Source organism: Camelina sativa, chromosome 20 (genome assembly GCF_000633955.1).
Source record: "Camelina sativa cultivar DH55 chromosome 20, Cs, whole genome shotgun sequence".
NCBI classification, from domain to species: domain Eukaryota; kingdom Viridiplantae; phylum Streptophyta; class Magnoliopsida; order Brassicales; family Brassicaceae; genus Camelina; species Camelina sativa.
The window spans coordinates 3025521-3039832 of record NC_025704.1 but is presented as its reverse complement, the minus strand read 5'-3'; the positions used below and the strand labels follow the sequence as shown (position 1 = coordinate 3039832).

General features: G+C 31.6%; 2 protein-coding genes, 1 long non-coding RNA gene, 1 other non-coding gene and 1 pseudogene across 5 annotated transcripts; 3 read left to right on the top strand and 2 right to left on the bottom strand.

The window, feature by feature from the left end:
- On the top strand, positions 3747-5021 carry LOC104768938 (auxin-responsive protein IAA31-like). Its single transcript, XM_010493038.2, has 3 exons — positions 3747-4197; positions 4577-4661; positions 4743-5021. Exons 1-3 carry the CDS (start codon positions 3915-3917, stop codon positions 4780-4782), a joined length of 408 nt encoding a protein of 135 aa, XP_010491340.1. The 5' UTR covers positions 3747-3914; the 3' UTR covers positions 4783-5021.
- Positions 5612-6201, bottom strand: LOC104772151 (annotated as a pseudogene).
- LOC104768937 lies at positions 8384-8855 on the top strand. Its single transcript, XR_002036866.1, has 2 exons — positions 8384-8462; positions 8551-8855. It is a non-coding gene; the product is annotated as an uncharacterized LOC104768937 (long non-coding RNA).
- LOC104768936 (calcium-binding mitochondrial carrier protein SCaMC-1-like) lies at positions 8771-11148 on the bottom strand. 2 transcript variants are annotated; one of them, XM_010493036.2, is made up of 5 exons: positions 10856-11148; positions 10384-10788; positions 9434-10207; positions 9256-9346; positions 8771-9163 (listed from the first exon to the last, which is right to left on the bottom strand). In XM_010493036.2, the coding sequence occupies exons 2-5, from the start codon at positions 10784-10786 to the stop codon at positions 8986-8988; spliced, it is 1446 nt and encodes a 481-aa protein (XP_010491338.1). In that variant the 5' UTR covers positions 10787-10788; positions 10856-11148; the 3' UTR covers positions 8771-8985. The 2 variants fall into 2 exon arrangements, with proteins under 2 accessions (XP_010491338.1, XP_010491336.1); XM_010493034.2 differs by having other exon boundaries at positions 10384-11148.
- Positions 11352-11437, top strand: TRNAY-GUA. The gene is given in 2 exon segments: positions 11352-11388; positions 11402-11437. It is a non-coding gene; the product is annotated as a tRNA-Tyr (tRNA).

The window sequence follows — 14312 nt, the reverse complement described above, 5'->3', positions numbered from 1 at the left end:
AAGTCATAAGTGGTCCTCGTATGACCACTAAACCAGATCAGCTCTTAGAATATGTAAATGTTATTTCTAGTGGAGATGATGACATTAGTATATAATATAGCTACAATTCTTGTATTTTTAATTGTCATGAGGACATTTTTTTAAAAAATAAGAATATAGGACGAACTGATGCAATAATAGAGGAAATTAAAAAAAACATACTTGTAGATGTTAAGTACGTGTATTATCATATCACCCACAGAAGATGGGTTCGATGCCTGAGGCTTCCTCTTTTTTTCTTTTTGACATGACGCAAAATTAACTTGATCATTCTTACGAGTAAAACTTGTAAATGTTGGTTATTTGGAAATTAGTCCTACTACTAGTAAATCAAGAAAAAAGAAATTAATTAAGCTACGAAAACAATAGTTACGCACTTACGCTAGGAAGTTGAAAATAATATAATAAACAAGTGGAAGGATAAATATAGCAAAATCCCCCAAAAGCTATGCCGACGGAAAGAAGAAAAACAATAGAATAAACTCCTTGATACTTCTTGTCATGTTTTCCTTCTTTCTGAATATATATTATAATTCCGCTAGCCTCAACACTATATAGTTGAAATCGTTGATTTGTATACTAGAGTGATTCGACAACTATCTATATTATATCAATAATTGAAAGCAAAGCAGCAATAACATTTTTTGCTAAAAAAAAAGAAGTGTTGTTCGCATTAAGAAAAAGAAGTGTTCAAAACATATCTCAAGTTTCATAATTATATTTTTGTTATATTTGATTAATAATTATGTTGATTATACAACATATATTAACGATATTAAATCTTTGTAGTAGATTTTTTTTCTTCCGTAAAATCGATTAATTATGAGATCAGTGATCTACTCTCTAATCTAAAATGGCCGCTCTCCGTTCATAATAAGTATCAAAGTAGAAAAACAGATATAAAAAAGTCGATTTAAATTTCATAATTAATGTTATTTCTTCAGACCATTTGAACTAATTGTTTCGGACAGAATGAAGGCTTTAAATATTTTATTTTCAACTATTATAAAAGCAATAACGCAAATGGATTTTCTTTTAGAAAGTAGAACATGCACGTTATTTAAATGTATATTAAATTTTTTACCGACGTTAGGTATATATAACTTTCAAAAAGATTCCATATGGGTTGAAAATAAAACTGATGAGCAAAGACATAAATATTCATGTTTAAATAAAAACAAGTTTTTAGATATGGGACCAGATGAAGCCATTATAAATGGGGGTGAAGATGTAGAAAGACTTAAAGAAACACTATAACGGTTCAACTCTCACCTTTGTTAAAATTATAATCTAAGCAAGCAGGAGAAGAAAAAAAAAAGAAGATATGGAGGATGAAACGGAAAAAGACGACGGCTGCGTTAAGAAGCTTTTGAGCTATATAGTTAGCTCAAGTTAATTAATTAGCTCGGTTCCGTTATCTTTCTCTGAAGGAGAGGATACAAACGGCAAGTCATCAGAGGCAAAGGGAAGGCTACGCCTTTCTTCTTCGTATCTTTAAAATTTATTTCTGTTTTCTTCTTATTTTTCCGGTGGTGATATTCTCTGACGAGAAGTACGTATTCCGATTGTTTTTAAGTAGTTCTACGATTGTTCTTGTTTTGTCCTTTGAAAACCTATCTTTATATATATTAAGTTCCAAGTTGCGATTCACCAAGTATATATAGTAGTACCCGCACCGTTGCTAACTTTATTAACGGGATGTGAAAGAGTTTGAGACGGTTCTATGTAAAACTAAAGAGTCAATTTGATTACATATGGCATATAATATTTCTCTTGTTTTTATTTTTATTTCATTTAATATAAAATAGTGATTTTGTGACCAAACCCACCTGAATCTGCCCTCAGCCGAACCTCCCATGAACGAAAGAAGTTGTTGCCAATGACTCCCATTTCACAGTCAACACTTTCTTACCAAAGTTATTGTTTTTCTTTCGTTTTAGTTCCAACTTCCAAGTCATGATAGCGTTAACAATGAATCCGTAACATCTTAACTGTTCCGATCGTTTTATGCTACTATATGTGTATTGTTTAGTTGTTACTACTCTTTTGTCTCACAAGCAAAATTTGTCAAATTTTCTGATTAGTGAATTATTATTTAAATTGCACATTTTACCTTTTTTTAATTTTAATGAAAAACTGTCCACCGAAAAAATATAATGAAAATGGACAATTAAACCACTGATTTTTTTTAAATAAACATATGCTAAAGCTGAAAATAGCTTTTTAGAATAAATAAGTGTTTAGGTATAACATTGTTGTCATCATCATGAAGCATATTTTCTAGTCGAAATTTTAAAAAATTAAATGATACAAAAGACCAATAATTGAGATATATAAACTGATGGCGAAAATATAACGAATATGTTAAATAAGTATATTATTTTTAAGTCAATGAAAATAATTTAATTCTATTGCTCATATATATGTCAAACTGTAAAAGCTAACCATCATTAATATATATATATATATATATATATATATATGTTCAGAGTCAGCTATTCAGAATATATGTAATTCATCGGAGAACACTATAACTAAATCAACAAGCATGAATTTTACAAATGAAGACAGACTGTCTAAGTTGATTTTCAAAAGTTAATTTGAGCTTATTTCAAAAGTTAACTTAAGCTTATTTTAAATAGTCTAAATACAATCAACTATTTTAAATCCACCATGTTTTAGATTCATTCAAACATTAAATAGATAAAATCTTAATCAACAATATTTTTTTTTTTTGTAAACCATAGCAATACTTTTTTTTCATAGCAAAACTTTACTCATGATTAGTTAATCATTATATATTTAATGAAAACTAGAGATAATGTTTTTTTCCCATCAAAACTAGAGATACTTTTTTAATTTAATTATTTTACGAATCTGAGTTTATTCATTATTTTCTATAGACATTTTAGTTTATTTAACTAAAAAAATTCTTCAAAAGCTACAATCTAAAACTCTCTAAATTCTCAGTTATGGCCTTGAGATTATACACTTCAAAAATATTAAAGAAAACCTATTAAATGAAAATGATTAATATAAAACCACAGCAATACTTTTTACATAGCAATTAATTAATCATTTTATATTTAATGAAAACTAGAGATAATGTTTTTTCCCCATCAAAATTAGAGATACTGTTTTAATTTAATTATATTATGAATCTGAGTTTATTCATTATTTTCTATAGACATTTTACTTTATTTAACTAAAACATTTCTTCAAAAGCTACAATCTAAAACTCCCTAAATTCTCAGTTATGTCATTGAGATTATACACTTCAAAAATATTAAAGAAAACCTATTAAATGAAAATGATAAAACCATAGCACTATTTTTTTCATAGCAATAATTTACTCATGATTAGTTAATCATTATATATTTAATGAAAACTAGAGATAATGTTTTTTCCCATCAAAATTAGAGATACTGTTTTAATTTAATTATTTTATGAATCTGAGTTTATTCATTATTTTCTATAGACAATTTACTTTATTTAATTAAAAACTATATTGAAAAGCTACAATCTAAAACTCTCTAAATTCTCAGTTATGGACTTTGAGATTATACACTTCAAAAATATTAAAGAAAACCTATTAAATGACATTGATTAATATAAAAATACATTTTTAATTAAGAAAATGCAGTCTTGTCTTTCTAATTGAGATTTCTTCTTAGATTTTTGTTTTAATAGATAACTTTGTTTTTAGATTGTTTTCATCTATTTTGATAATATCATGCAGATTGTTGAATAAAAACATAATTATACATATTTATTTGAAAATAATACAAAATACATAGATAATTTACCAATTCGAACGAACAGTCAGAATATATATACTTGAATCACATATGGTTTTAAGGTAAAGGTCTCAATCAATGAACTCTTCTGAAAGGTCTCAATCAGTGAGCTCTTCTGAAAGATCTCAATCGGTAAGCTCTTCTGAAAGGTCTCAATCGGTGAACTCTTCTGAAAGGTCTCAATCCGTGAACTCTTCTGAAAAGTCTCAATCAGTGGCGTCTTCATCTTCTGAATCTCGCAATATCCTCGAAATATATTATGAGGGAAACGTCGTAGGGGAAGTCGATCTCTTAAGGTACAGGAACTATGAGGGTCTCGTAAATGCTCTGTCTAATATGTTTGGAGGAGCAACAATTAAGTGTAAGTAACTAAAAAAATGTTTTTAGTCGAAGAAAAGTAAAATATATCATCTTACCTTTTGTTTCTCGAAAGCTATCATCAGAATTAAACAAGAAAAAACAAGTACTTAGTTCATATGCATATTCAAAATAAATAAATAAATAAATAAGAAACTTTGCAAAGATATAGAAATACACAAGTAAAAGAAACTACGTAGTCTAATGATTTGTGCTAGTGTGTTGTTTCGTAGTCTAATGATTTGTGTTAGTGTGTTATTTTGCAGTCTAATGATTTGTTTTAGTGGTGTATTGCTTTGATCAGTTCTACAAAACTTATTAAATGTACAAACCACATACATAATTTAATTTTCCTAAGTAGGACTTTTCTTTGATTCCAACAGATGGCAATGTATCTAGTGATCACTATACGTTGACGTATATAGACAACGATGAAGATTGGATGATGGCCGGAGACATCCCTTGGCAGTATGATCCATCTTAATTATCTTTCTTTTTTTATATATATAATCCCAGTTACATGAGCCTTGACTCTATGTTTTGTTGCAGCGATTTTGTGAGTACAGCTCAAAAATTGATCATTACGTGACCGGATCCTTGATCATAAGTACCACCCGACAATACATGCAAACGAAACTCCAACGAACCATTTTACATCTCTTCAATTGAAGTGAACTATTATCTAAATATTCCTGTGTTGCAAAGTCAACTTATATAATTTATGTAAAAAAAAAAAAAAAACTTTTACCAACTATTTAAACAATACTCGTCTCTCTTATTCGCGGTCAAATTGTGTAATTAGTTAATATTAATGGGGGAGATGTGAGTTTTCTTTATACAATAATTAATTGAGTTTTTTTTTTTTCTTTTATTTAAATTAGTGGTGATGGTTCTATGGTTTAGGGTTTATAGGGTTTGAGTTATGAATTTTTTCTGAATTTTTATTTGGTGATAGTTTTACCATTACGGGGGAGTTGTTTAGAACGTTCATATTTTATGTTTTTAGGTCAATTTCTTTTTAGTCCAATTTGTGAACTGTCCGAGATTGCATGATTTGCACCCATGGGATGTTGTTATTCCCTTTTACCAAAGACCGAAGACGAGCTGAAGTTCCACCCATATTTTCAAGATTAAAGTTTATGTCCGAAGAAATTTGTTGATATAATTTGTTCGTTCTTGACAAGTGTCCATGACGTATGTATTCCGTTTTTCTATTGTAAAGTTTTCGTTTTGCATACCACGTTTGTCGTGCGGGAAAGTATTGGTGTATGGGTCGACAGTGCATATTGGACTTTGTTGATGTCAGTTATATACACTCTTGTATCATTTATTAAGAAAAACAACACAATAATAAAGATTTTTCCCCAAAACCCTTCTCTAGTTTCTACAGAAACTTAAGGATTTACGGCTTCAATGCTCTAACCAGTATCATGAAGAATATATGTCCTAGACAAGTCTTTTAGCATTTCATATGCAGATAGGTCAATTCCTGCATAAGGAATGCCAAGAAGAGAAGGAAAGAGACCCTTGTAGAATGCTCGGGGTCACTCTCGAACCTATATATCCTTTGTGAGCTTCCACAACTTTCGTGTTTTTCCACCTTCACTGACACAAGTCTGTAACCGAGTCTTTATGAAATCCATAGGGTAAATAGCGGTTTGACCAATCGCAACAGCCATTCCACCTGCCAAAAGCCTCCTGATTGTACCAATATCACCGTCCTCTCCCCCAATCATGGGTTTTAGCATTTCATAAGCACAAAACTTAATAGTGCTTTCACCAACTTTCATAACATTTAACCCATTGCCTCTGAAGAACCCCCTCAACTTATCTTCTTAATGGTTGAGAGCACCCCTGCGTGCGCCCTTTGAACTTGCAAAACAACTTTCAGGCGATCAAGAGGTGCAGTTACAGTTCTAGAAACAGCTCCGGCTAGTCCACCAGCGAGAAGTAATCTGCTTCTTTTGAAATGTTTGCTAATACCATCAGGTATAACAGCCTGCTTCATGAGGATATAACAAAAGAAAATCTCTCCACTCTTCAAATATTATAGTTCCATTGTTGTCCTTATCAACATGCCCCACAAAACGAGCAAGTTCCTCATCATCGATCTCAATGCCTACAAGAACATAACTGTGGGGCTTATATAGGTAGGTTTGTGATACTCAACAATCAAATGGGAATACATAAACACAGTTAAGAACCGATCAATTATAACATCAAACACAGTGCCAAAAACTCCAAAATTCCCATAAAGGTTGGAAATTTATGTGAAGAACAGTAGAAATGGAACTTTGATGAAGCAAAATATCAAGAGGTCTGGATAAAGGCATGTAAGGAAGAGCTGTTATTGATAGAAAAGAATAGAACCTGGAACCTTGTTGATCTTCCTGTTGGAGTTAAGCCAATTGGTTTGAAATGGGTATTTAAAACCAATTGGTTTGAGTTTATTTTAAAAGTTAATCTAGGCTTGTTTTAAATAGTCTAAATAAAAATCCACCATGTTTTAGATTCATGAAAACGTTAAATAGATAAAATCTTACTCATTAATATATATAAACATATATATATATTTTTTCTTTTTAGTAAACAATAGCAATAATTTACTCATGATTAGTTAATCATTATATATTTAATCAAAACTAGAGATAATGTTTTTTTCCCATCAAAATTAGAGATACTGTTTTTGTTTAATTATGTTATGAATCTGAGTTTATTCATTATTTTCTATAGACATTTTACTTTATTTAACTAAAAAACTATCTTCAAAAGCTACAATCTAAAACTCTCTAAATTCTCAGTTATGGCATTGAGATTATACACCTCAAAAATATTAAAGAAAACTTATTAAATGAAAATGATTAATATAACTAAATCAACAAGCATGAACTTTACAAATGAAGAGAGACTGTATAAGTTTATTTTCAAAAGTTAACTTGAGCTTATTTTTAAAAATTACTTTAAAAGTTAACCGAGGCTTATTTTAAATATTTTAAATAAAATCAACTATTTTAAATCCACCATATTTTAGATTCATGAAAATGTTAAATAGCTAAAATCTTAATCAACAATATATTTTTTTTTTTGTAAACCATAGCAATAATTTACTCATGATTAGTTAATCATTATATATTTAATGAAAACTAGAGATAATGTTTTATTCCCATCAAAATTAGAGATACTGTTTTATTTAATTATTTTATGAATCTGAGTTTATTCATTATTTTCTATAGAGATTTTAGTTTATTTAATTAAAAAATTATCTTCAAAAGCTACAATCTAAAACTCTCTAAATTCTCAGTTATGGACATTGAGATTATACACTTCAAAAATATTAAAGAAAACCTACTAAATTAAAATGATTCATATAAAAATACATTTTTAATTAAGAAAATGCAGTATTGTCTTTCTAATTGAGATTTCTTCTTAGATTTTTGTTTTAATAGATAACTTTGTTTTTAGATTGTTTTCATCTATTTTGATAATATGATGCAGATTGTTGAATTAAAAACATAACTATAAATATTTATTTGGAATTAATACAAAATACATAGATAATTTACCAATTTGAACAAACAATCATAATAATCATAAATCTAATATAAATACTTGAATCACATATGGTTTTGAGGTAAAGGATCAATCAATGGCGTCTTCATCTTCTGAATCTCGCATTGTCAAAGTATATTACAAGGATAACCTCGAAGGGGAATTATATTACAAGGATAACCTCGTAGGGGCAGTTGATCTCTTCGCGTTTGAGAACTATGAGCGTCTCGTAGATGCTCTGTCTGATATGTTTGAATTAGCAATTAATTGTAAGTAACTAAAAAAAAATGTTTTTAGTCGAAGAAAAATAAAATATACTATCATCTTAGGTTTTGTTTCTCGAAAGCTATCATCAAAACTATACTAGAAAAAAACAAGTACTTAGTTCATATGCATATTCAACATAAATAAATAAGAAACTTTGCAAAGATATACAAATACACAAGTAAAAGAAAATATGTAGTCTAATGATTTGTGTTCGTGTGTTGTTTTGGAGTCTAATGATTTGTGCTAGTGTGCTGTTTTGTAGTCTAATGATTTGTTATGTATATTGCTTTGATCAGTTCTACAAACTTATTAAATGTACAAACCACATACATAATTTAATTTTTCTAACTAGGACTTTTCTTTGATTCCAACAGCTGGCGACGGAAATCACTATACGTTGACGTATACAGACAACGATGAACAATGGAAAATGGCCGGAGACATCCCTTGGGAGTATGATCCATCTCAATTTTATCTTTCTTTTTTTTATATATATATATAATCCCAGTTTCATGTGCCTTAACTCTATGTTTTGTTGCAGAAATTTTCTGAGTACAGTTCAAGTATTGATCCTTTGGAGGCCGAAACCCGAACCAACCACTTTACAACTCTTCAAATGAAGTGAACCATTATCTAAATATTTTTGTATTACAAAGTCAACTTATATAATTTATATAAACAAAAACTATACTTTTACCAACTATTTAAACAATACTCGTCTCTCTTATTATTAGTCAAATTGTGTAATTAGTTAATATTAATGAGGAAGATGTGAGTTTATTACTTATATAACCATTCAAAATCCGTTTTGGAGATGTGAGTTAATCTTGAACACATCAACGAGCAGACATGATACAATCTCTCGTCTTGTTTTTGTTATCTCACATAATAAACCTAGAGAGTGAGTGACCACCCCTTGGGAACCAAAAAAAAAAGAATAAACTAACCCGGAGAAAAATTTCACGACCGTATTGAGCTAATCAAGAGCCATATTTTTCTTCATAGCTTCATAAACAATGTACGTAATGCTTGCTGCTGGAACCACTTTGAGAAGATTGGGTAAGATTCCTCTGTAGAAACCTCTCAGACCTTCGCCTCTCATTGTTTTCATAAACTCTTGCTTCATTGTTGTCTCTGAACTATCTGCTTGCATTCTGACATGAAAAAAAGGATCAAACTTGTTTTCACAAACACAGAGGAGACATAAAGATTGTTACATGATTTCGGGATTCTTTGGCGTTTTTACCTTGTTCTTACTACCTGTAACGGGTAAACACATGATGCTCCAAGAGCTCCTGATGTCATTCCACAGCTCAGCTGTATCAGTGGACCTGGCTCTGCAAAATTGTACGCTGTTTTCAGTATATCACAGAACACATCATACACGAAGGAAACTTAAGGATCTACGGCTTCAATGCTCTAACCAGTGTCATGAAGAATATATGTCCTAGACAAGTCTTTTAGCGTTTCATATGCAGCTAGGTCAATTCCTGCATAAGGAATAATCCCAAGAAGAGAAGGAAAAAGACCCTTGTAGAATGCCCGAGGTCCCTCTCGAAACCATATATCCTTTGTGAGCTTCCACAACTTTGGTGTTTTTCCACCTTCACTGACACAAGTCTGTAACCGAGTCTTTACGAGATCCATAGGGTAAATAGCGGTTTGAGCAATCGCACCAGCCATTCCACCTGCCAAAAGCCTCCCGCTTGTACCAATATCACCGTCCTCTCCCCCAATCATGGGTTTTAGCATTTCGTAAGCACAAAACTTAATGGCACTTTCAGGAGCAACTTTCATAACATTTAACCCATTCCCTCTGAAGAAACCCCTCAACTTATCTTCTCTCCATATCTTCTTAATGGTTGGGAGCACCCCTGCGTGAGCTCTTTGAACTTGCAAAACAACTTTCAGGCGATCAAGAGGTGCAGTTGCAGTTCTAGAAACAGCTCCGGCTAGTCCACCAGCGAGAAGCAATCTACTTCTTTTGACATGTTTGCTAATACCATCAGGTATAACAGCCTGCTCCCCAATATCTATCAAACACACCCTTTCCCAGTGTTGATATATGTTCTCAATGGTGGCTTCATGAGGGTATAACAAAAGAAAATCTCTCCACTCTTCGAACGTTATCGTTCCATTGTTGTCCTTATCAACATGCTCCACAAAACGAGCGAGTTCCTCATCATCAATCTCAATACCTACAAGAACATAACTGTAGGGCTTATATAGGTAGGGTTGGTGATACTTAACAATCAAATGGGAATACATAAACACTATAAAGAACCGATCAAACACAGTGCCATAAACTCCAGAGTTCCCATAAAGGTTGAAACTTTAAGTGAAAAAACAGTAGAAATGGAACAGTAGTACATACCAGCCTTAACAAGAGCTTCCCAAAGCTCCTCAGGCAAAATGCAGCCATTGTGCTCAACATCAATAGCTTGGAAAATCCTGTAGAGCTCAAGCTCCTTAGCATCAATGTAACGACGAAACTCGTGGTAATCAACACGCCCATCTCTATTAGCGTCGCAGACTCTAAACAAATCCCTAGCGTACTTGTACTCAGGAGGAATCTGAAGCGAAGCAAGACCCTTTTCGATCTGGGCGTAATCTAAGAACCCTAAATTCGAATTGTCGAAGAAATCGAACAAACTACGAACCCTGATCTCTCTCTCATCCATTGTCTCACGTAACGCCAATAGAACATGCTCCATCGTCACGGATACAGGTTTCTTCATCGTGCTTCGGTTCTTAAGCTTCGATTTCGCCGTCTCCATTGCTGCTTCGGATTCACCAATCAAATCAAATCGATACAAAAAAAACAAAAATTAGAATGCTTTCTTCACCTTCACACAAAGGGGGAGGTTTTTGAATGATTCTACGGATCGTTGATCATCTCGTGGAAGAGGAGTGAGTCCTGGGTTCTGAGAAAGAAGAAGACTTTGAAACAGTAGCGAATGAGTCTTTCAACACAAATTCTAAAAAGTTTGGAAATTTACTACTTCACTTGGGAGATAGAGACAGAGACAACAAAAAAAGGAATTAATGTGGTGTGTGTGTGTGCGAGTCTTGTTGTTGTTCTGGGCTAATAACAAACGGTGGCCGGTGAAGCAAAATCCGGCGGTCATCTGTCAACCGCAAGTGACGCTAGCATTATAATATCCCAATCTCTCTCTAATCTCTATGTTCCACGTGCTATTCTTTTACACGGCACGTGCGAATGGAGCCGGTCAAAATTGATTATACCGTGCGTATCCCGGTTTTTGACCTAAACCGAATTAGGTCAAATCTAATTGTTTTTAGTGCGAATAAGAATAAACGTAAGTATTAGATAGTCAGTAACCGACCTTAGCTCAGTTGGTAGAGCGGAAGACTGTAGTCTGTGACAGCAAATCTTTAGGTCGCTGGTTCGATTCCGGCAGGTCGGATTTTTTTTAAAAAGCTTTTCTGCCATTATTTACAATTCTTTTCTAATCTCTATTAATCGTGGAGCTCTATTTTTGGACAGTGAAATTTTAAAGGAACCTTAGCTTTATCAACGGCAAAAAGAAGATTATGATTCTACAAAAGCTCAAAATATTCTCCTTCTTCCATTTCACAGACAAAGCACACAAAAGTACTGATTCTACATGTTTTCTTTCACTAGTCTACTATTCCCAACTCAGCCATATTTGGAACAGAACTGGTCTCCTCCCTCAACAAATATTTCCAACACAACAAGTTTTTATCTATAGTTTTGTCACTGTATAGTTTTCTTTTCTTAATGTAAGTATTTTCACTATTTTCGAATCTTTTGTGATTTTAGCAAATCAACTTAGAAACTAACGGTTTGTGTTATTTGTCAAATGGGCCGGATTTTTGTGGTTTTGGCCTGCGCTATGTATAAATATATAAAATGAGTGAGCCGATAGGTGCAATTTGAACATCTCTGAACGAACGAAACAAAAACCATATATAGTTAACGTTTACAAACAAACATACGTTTTGTATTTTATTTTGTTGTGTATATGTATGCATGCAAGTATTCATACGTCTTTGGGCCGATAAGTTTGAAATTGAAAAAAAAAAAGGCAGGTGGTTGAGATTTGTGAGAGCTTAGAAGGCCGCAAAGGTTGAAAGGGCGGTGAGGCCGGCGTGCGTGCGGGCGGCCATCCCCAATTTCCGTTTTTGTCAACGTTTTTATTTATTGTTTATTTCTTTATATTCTGTCTGTCGGAATCATGGTTGTATATTGTTTTGTAAGCAACGGTCGTTTAATTCATACAACAAAGACTGAGTAATTTAGAATAATGTACCATGTTAAAATTTGAGTATTTTGGTATAATTTAACATGTTAAAAGAAGATGCACTTTCTACACACAAAAAAATGTTATAGTTTTTAACATAATCCCAATTGTTTAAAACATATAAAATAATAATAATCCGACTGTCCTAATTTATTCAGAAAACAAACTTTCTTAAAAAATTAGTTAGGATAACTCGTTCGTGTAGAACTTGTCTGGCTAGTTACACTTTGTTTGAAAATTGTATACTGGAGACTTGTTTTCCCGACAAATATTACTTTATTTTAACCGCCCATATAAAAAGAGGAGATCCAGAGTTCATATTCCTAGCTAATCAATTAGTTGATCCTTTAACATATTAAGGCTAATTATCGTCTATTCGATCGACAGATGATTAATAGGTTTCTAGACCAATAGCTTTCCAAACAAGTTTTAAAATATATACTAACCTTTTATGTCTTAGGTAATCAATCCTCACTACAAAAAATGTCAGATATAGACAATCAGGACTAACAAAAGAATGGTTTAAAAAAATGTCAGATATAGACAATCAGGACTAACAAAGGAATGGTTTTTGATTTTTGAACTTTTGATCGTAATATAAACTTATGTAGTAGCATCACAGAGGTGTCATACACGCGCCTCAATCGAGCGTGTTAATATTTGATTCCAGTAGAGAGAGTACAAAGATTGCTTTGTTTGAAGTTACACGTACGAATGTCTTGAAGTTGAAGTACAAATATTTGTCGGCGGCCGAGATTTACATACCGACCGAACAGTTTTAAGCACTAAAACTAACCATTTACGCTAATAATATAACACATGTAAAAAATGAAGAAACAAACTTAAAAGAAAAGAAAAGAAAAAATTATAAGTATAACAAGACAAATGAAAGAGGAGGTAACGCGTTGGTCGGAAAGTATTTAATAATAACGAAAACTCATTATCATAGTTAGTTACTATCATTTCAATTGATATGATGAAGATAAGAAAAACGAGTCTCACAATTTCAAAACGAAATGATTTATATAAAAAAAAAAAATCTGAATCCTAATGTGCATTGAATCTAACTCTATTTGTTAATTCCCTCATTTTAGTTTTTGTTTTATTTTTATACGATTTTATAAATTTTACACCAGAATTATGACACACGGACATAATCCACTAATATGTGATCTTTCTTATAAAAATTAGTTATTATATCATGTGTTTACATTTATGTATATGCGTCCACATTTCCTATATCATTGTCTATAAATTGTACACAACTTATAATAATAAGATGTATATCATGTCTTATAAGTTATAATGTATATCTTACACATGCTTGGAAAAACTTAATGAAATAAAATCAAATAAAAACATAGGTCAAAAGAAGTCAATCTCTATGGATTGACAAAAGTCATGGATTTGAACAAACGCTAGGGGAATCTGTTTTGGTCAAGTTTTCATACTTGTTATATAACTTCTAAGGCCAGTATCAATCTTTTTTTAGTTTAATAAGAACCAAAAAAGGCTAGTAAAAGTCTCGTTAATTATACCGATTAAACAAACTACTTTTGAAACCCTGATCGAGTATAACGGAAATTACTTTTCAAAAATCTTTTTAATATATATTGTCAACAAGCGTGATTCTAATACGACATTCTAACTATTGTCTTCGTTGTTTTCAAACAACAGTAGTAATTCCTTATAATTAACCTGACCCTAAACGATTATACGTAGCAATTCTGTGAATTCAAATTGACTCAAGAGAGCCCACAAAACAGAGGTCAAAACTCTCTAATTAAAATAGAAAGGAACTCTGTGTTTGTGTAAATTTGATCTATGATTAAACTTCAGTTTTCGTTAATTTGTGTTTTTATATTCTTCTTCTCAATTCTCAAATCAAAACCAAACTGATGATAAATGAATAGGTTAATATTACTTTAAGTGTTACAAACATTTTTGACGACATTCCAAATTTTTTAAGTGTAACATTTTTGTATATAATTAATTTCTTCTATAATACAAAACGAGT

Excerpts from the sequence above, each read along its gene's own strand:
- LOC104768938 (XM_010493038.2), top strand. The coding sequence starts at position 3,915 with ATGAACTCTTCTGAAAGGTCTCAATCAGTGAGCTCTTCTGAAAGATCT. Across the intron at positions 4,198-4,576 it reads TGGAGGAGCAACAATTAAGT|ATGGCAATGTATCTAGTGAT; the intron begins GTAAGTAACTAA and ends TGATTCCAACAG. Across the intron at positions 4,662-4,742 it reads GCCGGAGACATCCCTTGGCA|CGATTTTGTGAGTACAGCTC; the intron begins GTATGATCCATC and ends GTTTTGTTGCAG.
- LOC104768936 (XM_010493034.2), bottom strand. The coding sequence starts at position 10,786 with ATGGAGACGGCGAAATCGAAGCTTAAGAACCGAAGCACGATGAAGAAA. Across the intron at positions 10,208-10,383 it reads GGAAGCTCTTGTTAAGGCTG|GTATTGAGATTGATGATGAG; the intron begins GTATGTACTACT and ends ATGTTCTTGTAG. Across the intron at positions 9,164-9,255 it reads TTACAGGTAGTAAGAACAAG|AATGCAAGCAGATAGTTCAG; the intron begins GTAAAAACGCCA and ends TTTTCATGTCAG.